This window comes from Peromyscus californicus, unplaced genomic scaffold (genome assembly GCF_007827085.1).
Source record: "Peromyscus californicus insignis strain IS unplaced genomic scaffold, ASM782708v3 Scaffold_16__1_contigs__length_79575227, whole genome shotgun sequence".
NCBI lineage: Eukaryota > Metazoa > Chordata > Mammalia > Rodentia > Cricetidae > Peromyscus > Peromyscus californicus.
In genome coordinates, this window is record NW_026294458.1 from 54,086,621 (window position 1) to 54,112,341 (window position 25,721).

The 25,721-nt window shown below is 36.4% G+C and overlaps 1 protein-coding gene across 2 annotated transcripts in view; it reads left to right on the forward strand.

Annotated features, from left to right (window-relative positions):
• Robo1 (roundabout guidance receptor 1) overlaps positions 1–25,721 on the forward strand; it is a 1,006,112-nt gene that overhangs the window by 118,861 nt on the left and 861,530 nt on the right. For both annotated transcript variants that reach the window (XM_052740989.1, XM_052740992.1), the window contains exon 2: positions 2,697–2,834. In XM_052740989.1, the coding sequence (XP_052596949.1) occupies positions 2,747–2,834 (88 nt within the window). In that variant the 5' untranslated portion in view covers positions 2,697–2,746. The remainder of the gene's footprint in view (positions 1–2,696; positions 2,835–25,721) is intronic.

The window sequence follows — 25,721 nt, forward strand, 5'->3', positions numbered from 1 at the left end:
TCTGTACATCTGTTCCCATCTGCTGTCAGAAGAAGCCTCTCCGATGATGGCTGGACAAGGCAGCGATATGAGTACGACAGAATTAGGAATCATTCCATTGATTTATTTTGCCAGTTGTGTTTGTTGCACAAATATCCTACATCTCTGGAATATAGCAAATAATCTAAGTGCCACTGTGGATTTGGATGCATTAACTTACAGTTATGTAATATTGATAGGCACTTAATATGTAATTTTGAATCATTTGGCACTAGTTGATATAAATTTATTTGAGGAATACACAAAATACAGTAGAAATTTAAATTAATATGTACCTTGGAGTAATATAATTTGAACAAGTTAGATCAGCTATTTACTTAGAATAAGCTGAGTATAAATTTTAACAAAATAGTATATAACTAGCCACACAGAAGAAAAACCACAATTCTGGTAAATATGCCACTATCATTTAACAAGTAATTACACTTTCAAATAATAAACAAAAATAAACAGCATCTAGATCCATACATACTTTTGTTTGCATCACAGTTTGAGGCAAAAATGCTTACATAAATTTAAGAAATCAAATATTTGAGATTTATTCCAAAACAGGGTCTCTGACATCTACAGTCTGTGGTGGTATTGTGTTCCCCAAAATATTGTGCACCCTAATAAACTTATCTGGACTCAGAGACAGAACAGCTACTAGATACAAAGGCTGGAAAATGGTGGCACTCACACCTTTAATCCCAGCATTCCAGAGGCAAGAATCCCTCTGGTTTTCTGTGAGTTCAAGGCAATATTGGAAGCAGCCAGGCATGGTGACACATGCCTTTAATCCCAAGAAGTGAGCCTTTAATCCCAGGGAGTGATGGCAAAAACAGAAAGATATATAAGGCATGGAGACCAGAAACTAGAAGCATTTTGGCTGGCTAAGCTTTTAGCTGGTTAAGGTTTCAGGCTTTGGAGCAGCAGTTCAGCTGAGATTCATTCTGGATGAGGACTCAGAGGCTTCCAGTCTGAGGAAACAGGATCAGCTGAGGAACTGGTGAGGTGAGGTGGCTGTGGCCTGTTCTGTCTCTCTGATCGTCCAGCGTTCACCCCAATACCTGGCTCAGGTTTGATTTTTTAATAAGACCTCTAAGATTCATGCTACAGCAGTCTTCTGTAGTAATTAAATATTTGGATAAGAAATGGAAACAGAAACCTCTTAGGCAAGCACAAGCCAGGAGATGGAAAATGTGATACCAAAGCCTGTTTCAAGCAGAAATGCCCAGGATGGACCTTACTGACACAATTTCTGAAGAAAAGCAATTCTTCTTCACTTAGTAAATGACTATAAAGGAAATGCTGAGTGGAGAACCTAGAAAAAAGAGCTGTCACGACATCCAACAACAATGAGAGCTTCATCTATGCTGTGTTCACCTGTCAGTCTAACCGAGCACTTGACACTTAGCACAAATAATGTTGAGAAGATAATGTAGGCACAGAATTTCACTGATGATTGTCACACCAGGGCAAGGACTGTTTTAACAACACTAACCTCAAGCCACAGAAGGCAGATAGGACATGTGTAAACACGGTAGCAGATATTATTTATTCGAGGCAAAATTCTAGCTCTGATAAGAAGACAAGTTTACAGAATTCTTGATCAAAGAATTCATCCCCAATAACCCAGGTGAAGGTAGATGATTGGATCTCTCTGGCAGGATTAGGCGTTTTGCTGAAAGAACCCTGCACAAATGAACTCTGCAGGTGTAAGTATTTCAGCAAGGACAGTGCACCTCCAACAGACCAAATGGCAATAGTCATGTGCAGATAAACCTACAGGTTTAAGTCATTTTCTCTGCAGTAGGCATTTTGAGTATCACAAAGAATTAGGGCTAGAATGATTTTAAATAAAGTTCTCTTTATTTAGTACTAGATTGTTCTATCTGTTTGACTAAACAAGCTGCTAAATAAATAAATTAATTAATTCTACCTCCCAACTTGGAAATTTAATAAAAGGAAATCTCAAAGTTTTGTGCATATGATAGGAATGTCTTTACCTAAGTTTAAGAGAAATCAAAAGAAAACTTACTTGGTAACCCGTGAAACGTAAGGGAAATAAAGGAATCAATTGTGACTAATATGTGTCTGAAAAAAACGATTAAATCTAACAAACACCACATTTGTTTTAAATGTTCAGTTGTTTCCCTATATGCACAGGTTACATTAAAAGGCCTGTATGAAATGCCTGAGCCATAGTGCCAAGTTCTGCATAGTTTGTGTTTGCTGTAAATGTGTATCTGTGTAAAGTTCACTTTACAAACTAAATGTAGTCAGGAACAGACAACTAACAGTTTAGAACAACTTCAGCACTTTTCTAAAATCAAGTTAAGGGAAAATGTTTTTTTTTTTTTTATCCTCAAAATATGTCATTGCAAATTTCCATCATCCTTCTTCTGATAATACATCCCAAAGTTTGAACCACAGTTGTCCTGGTAAACTGAAATCATGGAAAGCAAACACATGGATAAGTGTGTGTGTGGGGGGGGGTGACAATATATATGGAATATGTTTTGTATAAACTGTATTCATTTAAAAATATTTTATCATCTCACAAGCAGACTTTTAAATCTACATGAACTACAGATTTTCCACACCATACTTTAATTATTCTACTTACTACACCTTAATAGAAACAATTTCTGTGTTTTTATTTTTCGTCTCCCCAGATAATATCCGCCTGTGTCGCTGACTGATGTAATGTAAGGGAGGGATAAAGATGAAATGGAAACATCTTCCTCTTCTGGTCATGATATCACTCCTCATTCTGTCAAGAAAGCATCTCCTTCTGGCCCAGCTTATCCCAGGTAAGTGGGATGCTTTCATTTCCTTGCTATTCAACTGATATTTCTTTGCTTTTAAATTCATTTTTATTGTGTGTGCCCTAAATAAAATGTCTTCATGTTCTGTGTAACTTGTATGTATGTATGAATGATTGCTTCAGTGTATGTGTGTGTGGTGACCAACCTCAGGATAGAAGTGACCATCTGAATATAAAGTTCTTCAGGAAAGCCTCCTAGAAACACTTATTGTTGATAAATTACAGGGAGCTATAGTAACTAAGTGAATTAGGTGCTGAGAGAACAATTGTAGAAGGGAAAGATGTACAAGGAAAACAAGAAAAAAATGAGGAATAATAGGTTTCATTGCGTGACAGTACCCTAGAAAAGGGACATCAAATGAAAGATTTAGAATGGAAATAGCTTTAAAAGATGCCTACACTAATTAGCCAGTTGAACAATGTCAGAATGTAAAAATAGCATGCTGCTGTGTTGCTTCCATAGTTACCATTGTTGTGTATGAAGTTAGAACACAATTTCCTCGAAGGCATAATTTTGTTAATGGAGCTAAAATAGCTTTCTATAAAAATGCTTTAACTGTACTGTTTTATAGAATATTAACCAAACCCAATGCTGTGGTAGATAAATCTAGAAAAAAACCTATTGATATCTTATCAAAATATAAGTTTACATTTTTCTTAAAACAATTTAGTAAACATTGGTTAGTTAGGGTCTGTTTTATATGATGCCTTAACTTAGTCACAGTGTTCATAAAGCATAGCATATAATTTGTTATTATAATAAAGTATGAAGTGTCTTTTTATATTTGTAACACTTAGCAAACATGCATAGCCTATCATGCACATCCACACACAAACTAAGGAATTTGAAACCTCTGAGGACCTCCATGTCTTCCAATACTGGGTAAAGATGGACACTGGAGCTACAAGATTAAAGGAGTTGTAAATAAACAACCAGATCTTGGTATTTGTTGAAAATATATTCATAGTATTGAAATATATAGGAATTTAAAAATATTTGTGTTAGACTGGTCTAAAGAACTGAAACTTCCACACATTTGTACTTTGACCTATTCTTAGGTTTTACATTCTTTCTCCTGATCTATTGAATATTGATAAACATGTAAAATGAACCAACTATCAAATTTTAACAATATGAACACACCTATGAATATACAAAAAATATAAATAAGACATTTTTTGTTGTTGTGAAAACATTTAGAAAGAAATATGATTCATCAAAAGTTTGGAAGCTCCACTTGTTGTTACAAATATTTATACAGAGATATGCACATTATAATTATTCTTAAACTCAGATTCTAGTTAGAAATTTTGTATAAACATATTTTTTCATGATTTAGCTAACAATAAAAATTTTAATTGAAGATTGTATCATGTATGTATATATATATATATATATATATAGTTGAGACACATAGTACATTATGTATATTGCTATACATGGGGCAGAGTTATACATTATTTTCAGGAAATTGGAAAATTATTTTTTATTAGATATTGTATAATTTCTGAGGGAACATACAACAAAAGCGTTCTGTTATAAGACTCACTAAAAAAGTCTATGCTTGCAATAAAACACTTAATCCGAAGAGAGCTTAAAATTCATAAACATATTGTCCAACATAATATATGTCTTGTCACAAATGAGATAGTTTGACTATCAGTTAAAGGATGTGCTAAATATTGGTTGGATGAGCTCATTTTAAGGCGGCTTCTTTTCCCAAGGAAAGGGGTGTACCCATGAATGGGATCCACACAGTTAAAAGTGACTATTTTTTTTGTCAAGATCATAGAGTTCAAAAATTATTTCAAAGTAATTTGTCTGTCAAAAGAAATATGCTCTTAGCTTTTCAATGGGACCCCTGCCGAGCAATAGTCATTTTGATAACTGCCTCTGCCTATGAGCACAGGGTTCAGGGTATGAAGGTTGGAAAATCTACCGAAAGGACCCTTCATCTTCAGAGCAATGCCTCCTCATTAATCTCTCATGAAATGAAGAACAGATTCTCACTGTTGTTCTGGCTTTCCTATGTTCTTTAGGTCCTGGATCTGACATGATTAGCATATCTCAGAGGGAACAAGAATGGGGCAGCTTTAAATATCAAACATTCATGTATTTGAAAGCAAGCAGTTTCTAATTCACCTGACTACTTCCACTTTCCCTTAAGAAAATAAGTTTCATTATATAAGGAATATATTTCAATAATGACATAAACAAAAATGTTTTAACTGCTTTGAAAGAGATGAGAGGTATATGTATTGAGGCCTGTACTTGCTGAGTTATCAGCAGAGGTACTTAATTGAAGAAGATACACTAGAATTCAATATAAAAGGATAATTAAATAAATTCTCCTAATAGAAGGGTTTTTTAATTTCACACCAATAACATGGTTTCTAGCTTTATTAGTTGTAATTAAATACTAATATAGTATTCAAATATAGTGTCTAGAGTTGATAAGTTGGTATTTTCTTAATTTTTTTTTGTTTTGTCTCCCTAAATGTGATACCTTTTAAAATTTCTGTTTGGTTTTATAATATTATCTTCACAGTTATTGTCATGAGGGAGGCATAAATGTAAATTATTTGTACACTGAAATCAAGGAACACTCTTATTGGAGAAGAGTGAAAGGTTCTAACAGAAGAAAATGATAAGGAAGTAAATTCATAGACTATTTTGGATGTTTCAACAATTTCAGTTGACTTTCTTTCACTCATAGCCCATGAAAACCTACCTCCTCTTCATGATAATGCTAATAGATATTGGTTTGTTAATTTATTAATGTATAATCTGTATATAAAATGTGCATAAATCAGCCTAGGTTACTATACCACATGTTCCTTTAATTGCTGGTAAAGTGAAAGTTTAAAGACTCTCAATCTTGCATTTTAAATATTCACCTTTAACTGCAACAGATGTCAAAGAGACAGTAGAGACAGATGATAAATGATAAATTTTCAAATTACATATTTCACCCATGGTGGAATCAGATATAAAGGTGTTGAATTCTAAGTTTACATGGCAAGATTTTGAATGGGAAAATCACACAAGGTTCTCCATGTGCATGAATACATTAGACAGCCCACTTCAGAGTCAAGCATGATTTATTCTTCTGAACTCTTCATTCTGTGACTGTGCAGCAGTGTTGTCCTTCATTAGCAATTCAGGTGCTGACAGGAGGGTTTCCTTTGCCCTGGCTCATGTCAACAGCCTTGAGTGTGAGAGTTTCCGAAATGATTTACAGCCTCCCCTCTTTACCCCTCTGTCCTCTAACACTTCAGCACCTTGGTATTATACACTAAGGACATAATTGCTAGGAACTCTGTTTTATTACACTGTCTGAACTGTCCCTGTAATTGTAATATTGCAGAAAAGAGGCTTTATATAAAATGTGAGAAATAATAATTTGTCTTTATACTCCTTGTTTAATCTTAGGTTTTACACTGGAGCTTAATCATGTCTAACAGATTTTGGATTGATTTGAAAAATTAGATAAGGTATTTAAATATCTCTTTATGAAATGAAAATATTGAAAGTAAAAATATCTGGAATCAAAAGATGACAGAAATTATAAGTCTTTCTTTTGGGACATTTTGAAAATACTATCATGCATATTAAGCCATATGAAAAAATTTTCCCACAAGTTATGATTAACTTTGATGACATAGATTAACTATACACAGTGACTATTAAATGTGTCTGTTTATAATCTATGCAGATTATGTGGCTGTAAACAGTTTCATTGTTTTACTTTTAACTGCACTACCAATTTAGAATTAATCAAGAATATCTTAAACATGCAAAGCTACTTTTAATTATAGCAATATACTTCTGTTAAAATACTGAACATGTATTTATCTAGTATAATTATTCAGGGAGAAAGATGTCCTGAACATTTCTATTTGATTTTAGGTCCTAATTTAAATATCTCTGTGACTGCAGAAGTTTCTCTCTGCATTTTTTCCTGGGTTAGTTTTTTTTTTTTCCATAAATACCTCAGGGAAAATAAAAAGTGAAGAATCTGATTTAGAATTCACAGTTTTTACAGGCATCTAAGAAATTCAGATTATTGTTTGACCATAGAAAATTAAAAAATCATTGCTTTAGTCAAAGTTTGAGTTAATTTTAAAAGTATGTTAATGCACTTAAAATACATACTATCTGAAGATCTTATCGTAATTAATTTCAGAAAACTGTCACCAAATACTTAAATTTATGAGCTACTAAATAAATATTTGCTTGTTTTTCTTTGAGACTTGAAATATTCATATTTTTCATGATGAAATATCTTCTTAGCATTATACAGGCTCATCTACATATCCTGCTGGAAGCAATGCCTTGCTCCAGAAGAAATAGTCTCTTTTTCAAAATAGTAATATATTTATTTGAAGTTGTTAATACACTTGACAATGGTACTTCTATGAGTTTTCCTACTGCCATACTGGTATATTTTACAGTTTGTCACTTGATAATACCAGATGAATGCCTCTTAATTATACAACATTTTATAAAAATCAACATTGTGATAAAATCACAGGCTCATTAGTACTCAAGAGAGTTTCTAGATCTTTCTTGTATGTTTTTTTAATTTTGTTTTTTCTTGTGTTGTCATTTGCTGCTTCTTCATTTCAAGATACATTCCAAAACTTTCAAATACATCAAAATAACATATTTAATTACTTTATATTTAATTGAAATTAAATTTAGTGAAGAGACAAAAATCACACTTTGTAATTTATATGAACAGAATACTTACTCTTAGACTTGTACCTTATAAGAAATTTTGGAAATATTTAGAAACATTTACCATAGCAGATAGAGGGGCCTCTTTTTTTCACATTTTTTTTCCTGTTTAGACATATGATGTAAACTTCATATTTAATTTTAACTTAGTAACTCAGGAATGAATTTAATAAACAATAATTGAAAGTATAAAAAAACTATAAAAAGTAAGACAAAAATCTGTGGCAGATAGCAAACCACGATAACAATGAAGATTGTTAGCTGTGAAAAGAGCCACGTAAAGAAGAGGTACTGGTGTATATCCTATTAGAACATAGAGCCAACAGTTCGCTGGAGTTAGACAAATTCCCTAGGAGATTAAGAAAGACTGACAGAGCACGTAGACCATGTGGCAGCAACAACAGGGAGAAGAACCGCACAGTTCACACTTAGGAGGTCCCCGTTTACGGCCAGGTAACCAGATGGAGATTTTAGTTTTAGGAGATTTGTTCCAAGTTGGGAAGCTGTAAGTTGAAAAGTGAAGGTAGACTCATGCCAAAGGACAGAGTTTTGTGTAAAAGACAGCATCATGCTCAGTTTTACTGATTGGAGAGGGTTTTTACAGATTGAAGGATTTTACAGATGGAACAAATAATCTCAAATTTTATATTGTAAAAACATTATAGCCCCTTGCTGAGAATCTTACCCTGTGATTCCAATTAATAAGGAATGTTAAATTTTTTTTTTTTTTTTTTTTTTTTTTTTTTTTTTTTTTTTTTTTTTTTTTTTGGTTTTTCGAGACAGGGTTTCTCTGTGTAGCTTTGCGCCTTTCCTGGAACTCGCTTTGGAGACCAGGCTGGCCTCGAACTCATAGAGATCCACCTGGCTCTGCCTCCCGAGTGCTGGGATTAAAGGCGTGCGCCACCACCGCCCGGCTAGGAATGTTAAATTTTAAGAGCATGAGAAACTAAGTAGTATTTTACTTATTAGAATAATGAAATAAGGAAGGCGGTTGTATTCTTCAGCAGTGTAGGCACTGGTAAATTGTCCAACCACAGTAAGCTTCCACCATGCTTATAAAAGTCACCCTAACTAGAAACAGTGGGTGTGTACATGCTTGCACAGCACACACGCATGAGCAAGCACACACATGCATGCCTGCAAACACACAAATAATAAATCAAGTGTGCAGATGATATATTAGTTTCTTTACTTTATTGATGCAACAATGTTTTACGCAGCATCTCTTGTTTATAACAATCTTCTGTATCTTTGGGGAAGGCAGTATAAATAATATAACTTTGAGTCTAAATTGCAGTTGAGTAAAATATTAAGATTTAATTTATAATTTATTTTCTATTTATAATAAATTATAAGTATTATAGACATGAGGAGAGACTCACAAAGTTATTCAATTGTGTCTTGATATTAAAAAAAACTCATAGAAATTATTCATTGAATATCTATTCCTAACTTACTGAAGATGCTGAAATCATAGTGAACAGTTAATTTGATTGAAATGATAGATATGAAAAAAGTGACAAGTTCTATAAAATCTCCTTCCCAAGGAAGTGAGTTATAATGGAAAGTTAGAAGAAAAGAAAAAAGTTAGCCGTGATCCATAGATGGCATCTTCAAAGGGTAAAGCAGGCACAGACTGCCACAGAGTGTTTGGACTTACTAGAAATCATCATTAAACATTTATCACATAACTAATCAAAAAATTTCAAAATAAAAAAATATGAACAAAACAGCATGTAAATATATAGTAGTAGAGTCAGTATTTGGAATGTGTGTTTTGATAAACTCAATTTCTTCATGACCTCAAAATGCTTTTTATATTTATATGCCCATATTTGTATATATTCATTTATTTGAAGAATTTGCCCTTAGCTTTGTACTAACATGAATAGTATAGCCTTTGTAATACACATAGTTGACAAGAACATTCACAAAGATTAATTTTTTAAAAGCTGTAGACTAAAAGCTGAGGAAATATATGAAAGATTTTTTTTTTGGTGTGATTCTGTCATTCAAGAATTGTACTCTGTATTTGGTAAGATACAGAAAGAAATTCTTTTTTTAAAGTTTATATGATTATCATGTTCCATGACACACTAATGAAGATATGTACATATACATATTTTGAGCATTACCAAAAACTTGTCATAGCATTCCCACGAAGTCTATCATTGCAAGCATCCAGTCTTGGAAGAAAACGAAGGAGAACAATCAGTGTTTGTTTCTTCCTGGCAACCGTCATTCAGGTGAAGATGAGATCATAATAACTAGAGCAATTGCCAGCTGTACTTCAATTCCGTGTCTCTTATTGGCCTTGGTTTTCTAGTTGGAAGCTTTATTTAATTGTGTGAGTAGATGGAAGAAAACTAGCAGACACATTCAGTTCAAAAACACTCAATGCAAAAACTTTTATTAGCAATCTGCCTTAGAGCACAGGCACATTCTGTCTGAGGACAGGGCCTTCGTGATGAAACTGGTTTGAAACACCCCATGTGCCACACAGTCCCCCTAATTAAGCCATCAGAATTCATCGCAGCAAGCAGAGTGCCTCATATGGAATGGTATAAGTAATTTTTGTTTCTCTATTGCTTGGTTAATAGAAAGAGGCGCTATCCTAGATTATGAGTGATAGAGTCTATATGGTACAGCTGTTGTAATTATGCCTGAGGGTCGAGTAAGCTGTTGGTGGAAAAGCTATCTATTTGCCTTGGACACTGTCATTACTTCATTCAACTGCTTTCTCCTTGGTTTCTTAGTACGTCTTCATTTATTCGCTTTCTCTTGTTACTTGACTCTCTTCTCCACCCAAAGGCAAGTGCCCTTTGTTGTATAAACAGACATGCTTCTGCCATGACTTCACCTGAGACAATTGCTTTGAAAATGGTTCTATTTCTTCAAAATTTCAGTACATATAATTTTTATTTTGTACTATTGAGATATGAAAGACATGAGAAAAAATGAAAATCTGAGTGTCTTTGATGTGTAAAGTCAGTTAGAACTGTCGATCTCAAATGCTGAAATACTTAAAACATGTAAGTATATATAATGTATCACATATCTATGCACTTACATAGACATTTACATGTGTGAATACAAACATTAAATAAGCATTTGTAAATAAGAGTTTATTTATAAAACACTATGTATTGCTAATATCTAGAAACTTCAGCAACAAAACTGTTAATTAAAATTAAGATATAATATGACATTTTCATGGTCATTGATAGAGGTTTAAAATTATCAGGGTAGGGTAGTAGGGTGACGTGCCTCTTAAACATAGAACATTTAAAAAATGAGTTCTATAGAGCTAAACAATGCATGTTTTCACTTTGTCTTGTTAATATCCTTTCATCTTTATTTAGTATAGCACACTTCATTGGTTAACAGTTTGGCATGCAATTCAAGAACCAGTGTAAATTTTGCATAGTAATTACAATGACCTGGAGTTCCTCTGAGGCCATGCTGGCTCACTGTTGTAATTGCTCACTTTATCTAATTCCTCTAATCTTCCTGACCCTTATGTCTTTTTTCTATATACCCCACATTTTCCCCTTTCAGGGTTCTGTAGTTTCTAATAACTATAATATAAAAATACTGATTTGTAAGTATGTACTGACTAAAACCAGATGCTATTTTCCCTTTAATAATTTATGTAACTGATAGAATATCTTCAAATGAACAGATTTTTAACCAGTTAAAACTGATTTCAGAGTTCATAATTACCTTTTTGTTTGTTTGTTTGTTTTCTGAGACACAAGGTCTCATTTTGTAACCCTGGTTTGCCTGAGACTTGGATTGTAGAGTAGGCTGGCTTTGAACTCAGAGAGATCCACCTGCCTCTGCATCTCAAGAGCTGAGATTAAAGGCCTGTGCCACTACACCCAGTCTACAGTTACAAATTTCTCAGAAAAATGTAACTGTCAATTAAATCATGATGCATAGTCTTGAAGACAGTTCCGTACAAGTTAGGAGTCCAGCAAATCTCTCCTTGCAAGTTTCTTTCATTCTTTGGGAGCTCAGGAAATGTTCTTGAACTTAGCATAAAATATAACAATCTTCCCTTTTGACATTTCTTAGAAAGGGAAAATTTTCTTTTTATTAAACAGTATCATCTTTTCTTAAATAGTTTCTCGTCTGCCTTATAAGACTATATCTGTCTAAGACCTGTCCTCAACAATAAATGTTCTATTGTGACTGTCAAATCTATGCCTGCAATTTTGTTTTGGTCACAAATAACAATATTATTTACTATCAAAGCTCAGTGTTCGTAGTATGGAATTATATCCATTATTCTAGAATCACAGAAAGCTTTTAGGGGACACTTAAAGCCAACTTATATATTCCTAAGTGCTCATAACTCAACTGATGTGACAGTATAAATATGACCAGGAAATCACCTCACAGTCATTGACAATGGCATCCAAATTGCTGCGAGGCTTATGGCCACCATAAGGTTCTGTAAATGTTAAAAATTCAGGGGTTACCATACTTATTCAATATAGTACTTGAAGTTCTAGCCAGAGCAATAAGACAACATAAGGAGATTAAGGGGATACAAATTGGAAAGGAAGAAGTCAAGCTTTCCCTATTTGCAGATGACATGATAGTATACTTGAGCGACCCCAAAGATTCCACCAAGGAACTGATACAGCTTATAAACACCTTCAGCAACATAGCAGGATACAAGATCAACTCAAAAAAATCAGTAGCCCTCCTATATACAATGGACAAAGAAGTGGAGAAGGAAATCAGAGATACATCACCCTTTACTATAGCCACAAATGACATAAAATACCTTGGGGTAACACTAACCAAGCAAGTGAAGGACCTATATGACAAGAACTTTAAGTCCCTGAAAAAAGAAATTGAAGAAGATGTCAGAAAATGGAAAGATCTCCCATGCTCATGGATAGGCAGGACTAACATAGTAAAAATGGCAATCTTACCAAAAGCAATCTACAGATTCAATGCAATCCCCATCAAAATACCAACACAATTCTTCACAGACCTGGAAAGAATAATACTCAAATTCATATGGAAAAACAAAAAACCCAGGATAGCCAAAGGAATCCTGTACAATAACACAACTTCTGGAGGCATCACGATCCCTGACTTCAAGCTCTACTATAGAGCTACAGTAATAAAAACAACTTGGTACTGGCATAGAAACCAACATGTGGACCAATGGAATCGAATTGAAGACCCTGACATTAATCCGCACACCTATGAACATATAATTTTTGACAAAGAAGCCAAAAGTGCACAATGGAAAAAAGAAAGCATCTTCAACAAATGGTGCTGGCAAAACTGGATATCAACATGTAGAAGGCTGCAAATAGATCCATACCTATCACCGTGCACAAAACTTAAGTCCAAGTGGATCAAGGACCTCAACATAAATCCAGCTACTCTGAACCTGCTAGAAGAGAAAGTAGGAAGTAGTCTTGAACGCATTGGCATTGGAGACTACTTCCTAAATAGAACACCAGTAGCACAGACACTGAGAGAAACAATCAATCAATGGGACCTCTTGAAACTGAGAAGCTTTTGTAGAGCAAAGGATACGGTCAACAAGGCAAAGCGACAGCCTACAGAATGGGAAAAGATCTTCACCAACCCCACATCTGACAGAGGACTGATATCCAGAATATATAAGGAACTCAAGAAATTAGACATCAAAATGCCCAACAGTCCAATTAAGAAATGGGCTATAGAACTAAACAGAGAATTCTCAACAGAGGAAACTCAAATGGCCGAAAGACATTTAAGGAATTGCTCATCATCCCTAATCATCAGGGAAATGCAAATCAAAACAACTCTGAGATACCACCTTACGCCTGTCAGAATGGCTAAGATCAAAAACACTGAAGACACCTTATGCTGGAGAGGATGTGGAGCTAGGGGAACTCTCCTCCACTGCTGGTGGGAATGCAAGCTTGTACAACCACTTTGGAAATCAATATGGCGCTTTCTTAGAAAATTGGGAATCAATCTCCCCCAAGATCCAGCTATACCACTCTTGGGCATATACCCAAGAAATGCTCAACCACACCATAAGAGCACTTGTTCAGCTATGTTCATATCAGCATTGTTTGTAATAGCCAGAACATGGAAACAACCCAGATGCCCTTCAACTGAAGAATGGATAAACAAAATGTGGTACATATACACAATGGAATACTACTCAGCAGGAAAAAACAATGGCATCATGAGGTTTGCAGACAAATGGATTGATCTAGAAAAAATCATCCTGAGTGAGGTAACCCAGACTCAGAAAGACAAACATGGTATGTACTCACTCATAGCAGGATACTAGACATGAAACAAGGATGAATTGTCTGCTACTCACATCACCAGGGAGGCTACCCGGAAAACAGGACCCCAAGAAAGACACAGGGATCGCCCAATGACAGAGAAATGGAATGAGATCTACATGAACAGCCTGGACATGAGTGGGGGTAATGAAAGGCGAGGGTCGAGGGAAAGAGAGCTTGGGGGAGCAGGAGATCCCAGCTGGATCAACAACAGAGAGGGAGAACAAGGAATAGGAGACCATGGTAAATGAAGACCACATGAGAACAGGAAGAAGCAAAGTACTAGAGAGGCCCACAGAAATCCACAAAGATACCCACACAACAGACTGCCGGCAATGGTCGAGAGACAGCCCGAACTGACCTACACTGGTGATGGGATGGCCAAACACCCTAATTGTTGTGCTAGAAACCTCATCCAACTACTGAGGGATCTGGATGCAGAGATCCATGACTAGGCCCTGGGTGGATCTCTGGGAGTCCAATTAACGAGAATGAGGAGGGTTTATATGAGCGAGAATTGTTGAGACCAAGGTTGGATAAAGCACAGGGACAAATAGCCAAATGAATGGAAACACATGAACTATGAACCAATGGCTGAGGGGTCCACACTGGATCAGGCCCTCCGAATGGGTGAGACAGTTGATTGGCTTGATCTGTTTGGGAGGCATCCAGGCAGTGGGACCAGATCTTGTGCTCATTGCATGAGTTGGCTGTTTGAAACCTGGGGCCTATGCAGGATTGTTTGGCTTGGCCTGGGAGGAGGGGACTAGACCTACCTGGACTGAGTCTACCAGGTTGACCTCAGTCTGTGGGGAAGGCTTTGCCCTGGAGGAGATGAGAATGGGGGGGGGGGGGCGTTGGGGGGAAGGTGAGGGGGACGGGAGGGGGGAGAACAAGGGAATCCATGACCGATATGTAGAACTGAATTGTATTGCAAAATAAATTAAAATAAATTAAAAAAAAAAAAAAAAAAGAAAACCTGTTAAGGTCACGAAAATAGGATTTCAAGTTACAAATTAAAAGTGTTTTCAATATGTTAAAGAAATATTTCTGGAATAAGGTTTTTTTTAACTGATTTTTATGTGAAGTGCTGAAAAAATAAATGTATGGTCAACAGCTTATTAGTTGTTGACTTGTCAAAAAAAAAAAAATTCAGGGGTTAAAATACTTTAAAAGTTTGAGATATATAGAAGGAAAGTGAACTAACAGATTCCTAATTTTCCACAATGCTATCTTATGTAAGAGCAACCAGTTAAAACAGATTATTTTAAAGACAAATATGTTTAATTTAAGAGAAAACATAATTGTAATAGCAATAGCAACATGACTAATTTTTATTCATTTATTAGATCACATCTCTTCCACATTTAGAAAACTGCTCATAAAAACCAAGCCCATTTACTTAGGGTTATGCTGCTATCATGACCACTAAAATTTCCAAAAAGTATATACAGTACTGGATGGATATGATTTTTCATCAGGGACCAGTAAAACTGTTTTCATAGAAATTTCTTAGAGGAGAAATTATACGTTCAGATACTCAGATCGTATTCACTAGTATGTTTACTCTCACTGGCTTCCTGGATATCCTGTTGTTGCTCTGTGTCATGGAGACCCTGCAGCTTTGGGTCTGCAGGACCAGTCCCTTCACATGCTCCAGCACATCACAGATGGGGTGGATGATGGGGTGGGCCAACTCATATCCCTAGTTCTGGGCCTGGATAATTGCAAGTTGGTCAGCCTGCGAGCTCTCCCCAGTCTTCACCACCAGGGTGAGCTTTTCAGCATTGCCCTGGATAGTTCACCCCTTGAAGTGATGAGCTAGGGGTGGCGACAGTTCTCTAGCTTCAGGCCCTCAGGGTCAGCTTTCCCACATCTACCGCAACAATCAGGGCTAGCTCTACTGTGTTGCCCAGGTGATGTGCAGGGGCCACTCTCCCAAATGCTGCAGCTGACGAGGGGCACAGGAACAGCTCTCCCACTCTTAGGACCTCAGGGCCAGCTCTCTCCCCTGCCACAGGTTGTAAGGGGTGGGAGAAGATATCTCTTCCCTGCCAACACCACCATATGGAAGATGAGAGGCAGGGTCAGATCTCCCACACTCTGCTCATGTTCAAACCTGCACCAGAGTCAATAGGGTCAGCTCTACTGTGCTGCCCAGGCAAGGCACAGGTTTTGGTTTCCCAGGTATTGTAGCTGGTAAAAGAAAGGGTTGTGGTGAAATTTTATTTGTGCTGAAATGTGGTGATATTTTATTTGTATGTTAATAAATAAAGTTTGCCTGAAGATCAGAGAAAATAGCAAGCCATTTTAAGCAAACACAAAAGTCAGGTAGTGACAGCACATGCCCTTAATCCTATCACATAGCAGGCAGGGTCTCTGTGTGTTCAAGGCCACACTAGGGAACAAAGCCAAGCATGGTGACACACACCTTTTATCTCGGTACCAACCATAGAGACCTGGAGGTCTGTATAGACAGACAGAAAGTGACAGAGCTACATAGGAAGAGGAAGTGAGGTAGCTGGGCTAAGAGAGCCAATGAGAGGGCAGAACAGGAAGGCAATCAAAGCCTGAGTGGACAGGAAGTCCTGGCATTTGGAAGCTGCAGAGTTGGCAGGTAGGTTGGCTGGTGGCTCTCACTATTTCCCTGATCTAAGGCTTTCACTCCTATGTTTGGCTCCATGATTTTTATTTAATAAGACCATTTAGAAATTCATCTACAAAGGGTCAGCTCCCTCACTACAAGAGGCAGTAGGGGTGAGGGAGGAGGGCTTCTTTCCCTACAACTACACTGTAGATGAGGGAGGCAGTACTACCTATGCCCCTCTCACTCCCTCAGGGCGAGCTCAGGACTGGCTCGCCTGTGCCCCTGTCTACAGAGTCAACTCTATTGTGATGCCCAGTGAAGACGCAGGGCCTGTTCTCCTGAGTCCTGCAGCTGGTGAGCGGGTTGAGTCAGATCCTCCACCTGCTAGGGGCAAGGAGAGACACCTTACCTTCACCACATGGCAGGTGTGATCTGCTCTCCCATTCTCACGCCCTCAGGGCCAGCTCACCCATATTCCTGCAAACAGAATCAGCTCTGTTGTGCTGCCCAGGTGAGATATAGGACCCTCTCTCCTGGTCAGTTCTCCCGAGGGTTGCAGCCAGGGATGGGTGAGGCCAACTCTGTATAGAGCTATTCTCTCAGCCTTCGGTTGTATCAGGAGCCAGAACATCAACAAAGATTGTGTCTGTACCAGGGCCATGAACCCAGACATGGGCCCCAGCAACAGCTTAGGCCCAGACATCTTCGTGGCCCAGGGTGGCAATTAAGCCACCCACGTCATACTGTTCCTCTCTACTTTAGCCACTCTCAACTTTTCAGAGACGCCTCTGTAGACAGAACGTGAACCATTTCTCTCTCTCCTCCCTTTCCCACTCTCTCTTCCTCTGTCTCTCTGTCTCTGTCTCTGTCTGTCTCTGTCTCTGTGTCTCTCTCTGTCTCTCTCTGTCTCTGTCTCTGTCTCTCTGTCTCTGTCTCTCTGTCTCTGTCTCTGTCTCTCTCTCTCTCTCTCTCTCTCTCTCTCTCTCTCTCTCTCTCTCTCCTCTCTCCCCCTCTCAGAGCACCGCAGCATTCTGCCCCAGCCCAGTGTGGGAGTCTCCTTGTCCCACTCAGTCTGCCATGGCACAGGACAGCACCATGCTTCCTCCTGGGAATCCGGGGCATCCTATCCCGGGCTGTCTGTGGCTCTCATTTTCCTGCTCAGTCTGTCATGGCGTTTGGCAGCTCAACTAAGATTTATAATACGACACAGTTTAGATTGGTAGGAAATTAGCCAGCCACACATGTACGACTTTGCATCTCCAGAAGCAATGAATGATAGATTTATTTCTCATGTTATGTTTTCGGTGTTTAGAGTTAAACTATTCTCTAATGTGTGTATATAACATCTCTTTGTATGTTTAATCTAATGTGTGTTTAATAGCATCCCACAGCTCTCATTACCTTTCCTTAATGGCATGTGATGTTTACATGCCTATTGTCTATATCAGTGCTTTGGAGTATGTTCAGATATTGTGCACATCTATTCATTTTTCTTGTGAAAAGTGTCTGTATTTTCATTGTAGAAAATAACTGTAGTTGAAAAGTGAGTGATGATTTTTCAAAAAGTAACAAAAATGTATGTCTAAAGTCTCAGCTTTTAGTTTTACAGTGGTGGCCCACACCATTAATCCCAGCACCTGGGAGATAGAGGCAGGCAGATCTCTGTGAGGACAGCCAGAGAGCCAGAGCTGTTACACAGAGTAAACCCTGTCTCAAAAAACCAAAAGTCAAAAACCAAAGCAAAAACGAAACAAACAAAAAACAAATGTTCAGCAGAATAATTTGTGGCTTTTTAAGGGAGTGGGCACACTTTTAATGTTGTTAGTTTTGTTGAGATTAGAAATTCTATATTTTTATATAAACCATTTATCATCTGTGTGCTTTAATCTCATCATTATAAAGTTTAATAATATCATTTGTAGAGTCAACGTTTTTATTTTGTTGAAATCTAACATATATTTTTTCTATTCATAAATCCATGCTTTTGATAGAGTAATAAATAATTCAGTAACAAAACCAAGGTCATCAAAGTTCGATCTAGAAACTTTTATGCATTTGTCCTTTCCTCATTTCCCTAGGATACATTAAATATAAAGAATAATATCTCCCTTGAAAAGTCTTTAGTGTAAATCATTGATATTCTAAAGACTATCTTCATTGAAATCAAGAGGGCAGGGGAATTGTCATGAGTTGCAAGTTAGGCTGGGCTATGTAATGAGTTCCAGGACAGCTTAGGTAACAGGGTGACATACAGATACTTTATCACAAAGAGTCAAAGAACAGCAAAAGAAAAAATATAAACAAAGTAGAAGACCAAAAGTAATATACATTAAAAAAGGACGAACAATGCAATCAGGAGACGTATAAGGATAGGGTGACTAATTCAGAAGGGCACTTGGGTAGAAAAGATTCGTGTTGTCCATATTCCATTGTCTCTTGCAGGTTACAGAGTGATCTGGAGTGAATGTTAAATGATCACTGCTTATAGGGTTTGTTTTTGTCAGTGAAGTTGGGAATAAAACTCCCTCTCAAGTTATGATTTGTTTTCTTGTCAAACATGATTGTTGTAATGATCAAGGACTTTCCCCCTTGTTTCAGTTCTGTAAGCTGTTTTGTATTTATATCCAACTAACTTTTTAACAGATTGCTTGATTTGAAGTAAATGAATTTGGGGATATTAACTAAAAAGATTTGCCACCTCATCAGACTTTTTTGTGTTTGCTGTGTTTGCTACTAGCTATAAGAAATGGGTGAATGTAAAAAACTTCCATGGAATTTAATTCTTTGTTTTCCTTTTGGCATCTTAGAGGAGACAGTATTTCTTTATAGTGTTGTTTTGAAGATTAAATGACTATCTTCATTAATAGCATCATGTTATTTTATTCATTCCTTAAGAATTTCATACAATATATTTTGATTATAGTATTTCCCTTCCTTCAGTTCTTCCTGGAATTCCCCCAACCCTATCTATCCAAATTCAAGTTTGTTTATTAGTTTTGTATTTAAGTCTCATAAATAAAACCAAACCAAACCAAAGCAGAAACAAAAGACACACACACACACCAAAAAAAAAAATAGGATTTTATTTGTATTGACCAACTTCCTGAGCAGGAGGCCTAGCTGCAGTGTGACTGATAAACCAGATGTCACTCCACTGAAGAAAAGTGGTTTTCCATCTCCCAGAAACTATCCACTCCTAATAGCTTCTTGGCTAATGATGAGCCTTGTGATCACATTCCATTCTCTGTGCTCGGATTCTAACTGGCCTGAACTTTTGGAACATTTTATGTGCTGTCACTGCCTCTGTGTTCATATGTGCATCACCCCTGTTATGTTAGGAAAACACCACATTCTTGTGTCATACACCATGAAGAAATCTTGCTGGTACTCAGCTGGAAACTTCACCAGTGCTGATCAGAGTTCCTAGTTCTGAACGTTGCTCTACATACTACTAGAGTAAAAAAGTAGTCGTCAGTCTCACCCAGCTGCAAACCCTATGAGATATAATAGTGACATGCTGAAAGATATGACATATGGTTCAGGAGTGGCAAAAATGTTATGGGAGTAACCAACCACAGTTTATATTTAAGGAACACTCCATGGGCTGTAACTCACACCTCACACTTGATAAGACCAAAACCTGAGCCTAGGTAGGGCAAGGATCCTAGGTGGAAGCCTATTATCATTACTCTGCTATATGAACACAGCAATGAAATAATTCCTAATGGCATATTGTTTTACCCATAAATCAGTTCATGACACTGACCTCATCATAACTTCTTCTCATAGTAGATAGTAATTAATAGAGAGACACACAGCTGGACAACATGAAGAGAGTGTGACATTTTGGGCCACCAAATGTTTGTACACATATTTCTAGAAATTGAACATAAAAACAAATGAAAGTTACTACACATGTATTCTTCTACTGAGCTATATCCCAGACAAGAATTTTTTGATACATACAGGAATTCTAATAAGTAAAATTAAGAAAATTATAGCAACTGTACTTAATGACTTAAATACATTTTATGAAGTTATAACTTATATATTAGAAAACAAAGTAATAACATATTATGATTTAAATGGGCATTTATAAAGGAAGAAAGTTGAAATTTAAGTAAACATATCATCATAACTTAAAACTGCAGACTAAAATTTCTAAAGTGATTACATTTCAATGGTGACTAAAAGAAACATAAGAGTTCTGTACAGAAAGCACACACACACACACACACACACACACACACACACACACGCAGTAAGAAGAATGAGCATGATACATACATGCGTAAGGGCCTATTGGAAAACAAGAGAATTTGTATCATCAATTCAGATCAAATATTTTAAATGAGTAAATTCCAAGCAGTTTATAAAATTATAAAGCATTAACTAGAAATACCTGACACAATGTCATTATTTTATTAATGTACCACATTTCCTGTAAAACCTAGTTATGGACCAAAGAAATTAATGAAGACTTGTAGAACAATATGCTTCAAACATAGCAAAGACATTCACATTTTTTGCTTCTCTTTGTTTCATACCTTTGAAATCAGTGGAAGAAAGTACCATAGCTAATTTTCTAGCATGGTCCTTTTCCGTGCTTATCCTCCTCCAATACAAATCAATTCACCACAGCTTAACTGAACATAAACAGATATGAAATCATGCTAAGGTTTCCATGTTATTCTTCATGTTGGGATCATTCAGGAAGACTTGCCATTGTTTCATTAAATGATCTTGGCTTACATTTTGAATGATCAAATGATACTGTGGTAACAATTCTTCTGGGGATTTGAAGTAATGTCAAGGATGTACTCTAAGGTGTTGTATGAAACTGGTGCACACACGAAAGGCGAAATGTAAACTGGAAGAGAAACTAAATCTAAGTGAAGCATAATTGCTGACTGCAAGAATACTGTGATATTCTTTAAACCATTTTGTGGTGATATTGTGTTTCCCCAAATATCGTGCACCCTAATAAACTTATCTGGGGTCAGAGGACAGAACAGCCACTAGATATAAAGGCCAGAAAATGGTGACACACACACCTTTAATCCTAGCATTCCAGAGGCAGAGATCCATCTGGATCTCTTTGAGTTCAAAGCCACACTGGAAACAGCTAGGCGTGGTAACAAGCGTCTTTAATCTCAGAAAGTGAGGGCAGGAAGCAGAAAGGTATTTATGGCGTGAGGACGAGGAACTAGAGCTGGTTACGCTTGTAAGCTTTTAGCAGCAGTTCAGCTGAGATTCATTTGGATGAGGACTCAAAGGCTTCCAGTCTGAGGAAACAGGATCAGCTGAAGAACTGGCAAGGTGAGGTGGCTGTGGCTTGTTTTGCTTCTCTGATTTTCCAGCATTCACCCCAATAATGGGTCTTAAGTTTGGTTTTATTAATAAGACTCTTTAAGACTCATGCTACACCATTTATAATTACACATTATGATACAATTAATATAATTAATGTACTACCTCAGAATATTCCCTAAAGATTTGCATGAATAATCGTTTATTGCTCTTAATGTAGTTAGCCATTGATAACTGAAAATTAAGGTTAAAATTTGAGCAAACATTATTAAATCCATATTTTTACTAGAGGCTGTCGTAAATAACTTACTAGAGCCTTAATTTCTGAGTAACAAATAATATTTTTACCATCAATGAATTCCACTTATGGAGTAATTGATAATTGCTATCAGCACTCCATTTCATTTAAGGTCTGAGAAGTGTCTATGAAACCAAGTTAATATTTTTAATTTGACAGTAAGTAGAGCCAGGATATGAACTCAAAATAATTTTGCTCAACTTGTCTGAGTGATAGCTTCACAAGAAAAGAATGTGAGTTCCCATTGTTAGTAGCCAATAAGGGTTGACAACAGGCTATTGGATGACCAATTGCCATGATTGTCCCAGGGAAAGACTATTTCTCTGACTCTTAGCATTCCTAAGCTGCTTGTAGTTCTTTGTGTAGGATTGGGGGCTCATGGTCTTTTCCCATCTACTTTGGCATGTCTGTTGTCCTTATTCAGCTTATGTTTAGGCAGTCATGCTGGCGGATCTTTATGGGTATATCTTCTTACATCACTGGGAGACACAGTCTCATAGTCCTGAAAACTTACAAGTGACATTATACATATTGATAATGTTATATTTAGAAATATATGTGTATATACATATGCATGTAACAACAATTAATGAAAAAGAAGCCATAAATTTGGAAGAGGACAGGAGGGTTCCATAGGAGGGTTTGAAAGCAAGAAAAGGAAGGGGGAAATGATGTAAGTATACTGTAATATATTAAAAATAAAGAGCCAGGTGTGACCACATCAGAATACAATACCAGTGTTTGGGAAGCTGAGACAGGCATCTGAGGAGATTTCAGGCAGAAAGGCTCATCAAATCAGTTAGCTTCCATTTTTGATGGCAGCCCCTGTCCCATAGAATAAAGCTGAGAGCAGAGAACAGTAAAGGGGGGCATTTAATTGTCCTCAGCCTGTGATCATACACACCCACCTGCATACACAAGTGCACGAACATCCACACTCTGCACACCCGATTAATTCAAATGTTGCCTCAATTGTACCAAACCATTCTGTATGCCCACATAAAACTACATATTTTCTATTTAAAATGAATTTTCCTGATTTCAGCTTTGTGTTCATTGCACACGTAAAATGTACATTCCTCTTCACGCTGTATTTCCTTTTTTTCTGCCATTTTCACATCTTGGTAGTTGAAGACCCCATATTTTCACGGGTTGCCCAAGAGTATGAGTGTGTCACCACTGTCTATTCATTTCAACAAGCCATTCTTTTCTTATTGAAGTCATGCCATAGATTATCTTTTTAAGCAACACGACTTTGGCTATAGTTTTTAAGTGAGGAATATACTTTGTAGATATATTTTCATTCCTAATCATATGCTTTTTAAAATTCAATGTAGAAATTTTAAAATGTGCATAGTGAGGCTATAATTTCCCATTTTGAGAATTCCCTCATGAATATGTAGTCTCCTTATAACTATAGATGAGAGTAAAGCACTTCTAATCAGGGGGGTGTGTTATAATGATGCATACTTACATGGAGAGCAGCAGCATCCTCACTGAATGATGCATATTTAATTCTCTGGGGGCATCATGTCATTTCTAATAAATTTCTTATCAACTAAAACATGGTCTTTAACGCCTTTTTATTACTTGATTTTCTCCTTTCTTCAAGAAGGTTTGACATGGAAGTAGTGTGATTCCTTTTATAATTTACATTTCCTGAGGGAGCGGCGTCCTGTGCGAGTCCTCTTTACACTGTATTTTCTCTTCTCTGAAAACTTTCATTGAGACTGATAACCTCAGAGAAGAAGACAAATGCCAAGGAAATAGCGTTAAATTGGGAAACTCTGGGAAATACTACATAATTTTGCATTGAGTGAGTTTTCCTCTGTGAGATAGTTCAGTACTGGTGCTGGATGTAAGTTAAGCAGAGCTCCGCGTCCCTGTTGGCTAATAAGTGAGAATATGTCGTATAGATGAAAGGAGATGCCGCCGTCTTTCAGTCTATAAGGGAAGAACTTGTGCTACATTCTTAAAATAACCAGTTCCCATTGTTTTACACGTTTAGACAATTGAGATATTTTATAAATTTACCACTTCACTATGAACTCCAATAAATATATGTTATCTTTGTCTTCTTTGTTTTTTTTCTCCCATTTGAGTTAAAAGGATATTTTATATTTTAGCAAAGCTTTACACTTTTGAATTTCTAAATTAGTATCAAAGGCCAGCAACATTTTAAATATTATTCTTATAGAGACATGGAGCTTAAAAAATGCATGCAATTTAAATCAAAACTACATTTTATTTATATATCTGTGTTTCCTAATTTAGCTTTTATTGCCACCATCCACACAACGGTTTTACCCAGGGATTACTTTAGGCCTCTGGAAGGTCACTCATTTACAAGTTATTGCCTCTCATAAATTGATCTAATCTTCTGAATAATGGCTGGACATGCTGATGATCAATATTTTATTGCTTCTACACCCTAAAAAACACCATGAATTGCATTCAAAATCATTACCGACCAGGACTGCAAGCATAACAATAATGTACATATAATATTATCCCTCAGCTTGTGGTACTGTTTATAAAACATGACTCTGCTTGAATGATTTTATTTCAGCACTATTATAATCTTCTTTAATTTATCAATAAAAATGCTGTGACAGTTATCATTTACAGAACTGTGCAAATCCAGAAATGGGACCCATTATGACATTAGACTACATAATCAAATCCAAAATTTGCTTTTACTTACATGCTCTAGACACCAATAACTTCATTATATATTGAAAGAATAATGAATACTAAAGATAATTATCAGTTTAAGTTTTGAATAAAAGGACATAAATGACAAACTATATACTAAAGAATGTTTTATAGCATGTTGACTTTGACTATAATTACTTTTTGTCTTCCTGTACTAATAATCCCCTGATTAAAGACAATATTTGATACTTGATTCACAGTTCATGTTTCACCTTTTTAATAGCATATTTTTATATTCTTTTTAATATTCCCATTTTCATTAGGGTTTTTTCTCTCATTTTTTCACTCCTGTACACAAAGCTCTTATCTCTCTCTGCTACATTCTCCTGTCCACGCTTAACTTGTCAGTCCATTTCAACATTTGATTTCTCACTGTGTGTTATGACAATCAATATTTGACATTGTGAGAGGGCTTTCTACTGATCCACAGTTTGTCATGATTCAAATAGAAAAATGGAAACTTTCTCTCTTGGGAGACTAGGCATGGATGTAAAAATAACAGCAATCAGAAAATAGTTTTTTGTCCATTATAGTTATAATCCAGTTATCGGTCAGTTTCAGTCAGTTCCATTCCCACAGGCTCACACAGACACGTCTGTAATGCAGTTTCCTAGACCTAAGAGGGAACTGCTCATCTGTGTGCACACTGTGTGTTTTGCCAGTGAGGCGTGCACACCACCATTTTAGGGTGTTTCCTTAGCTTTCAATTTACCTCAGAGACATTGGGTCAACAAAAACTTCAGGAAGTGGTTATTCCTATGAATATTTCAGATAACTTTGTCTGATCTTATTAACTTGTCTGCACTGACTATGTTGGTATATTTCATTTTTAATTGAATTGATTTACTTTTGTATTCTGCAAAATGGCAAATTGTGTGCCATGAGTTGCATCCATTTGATAGCATGCA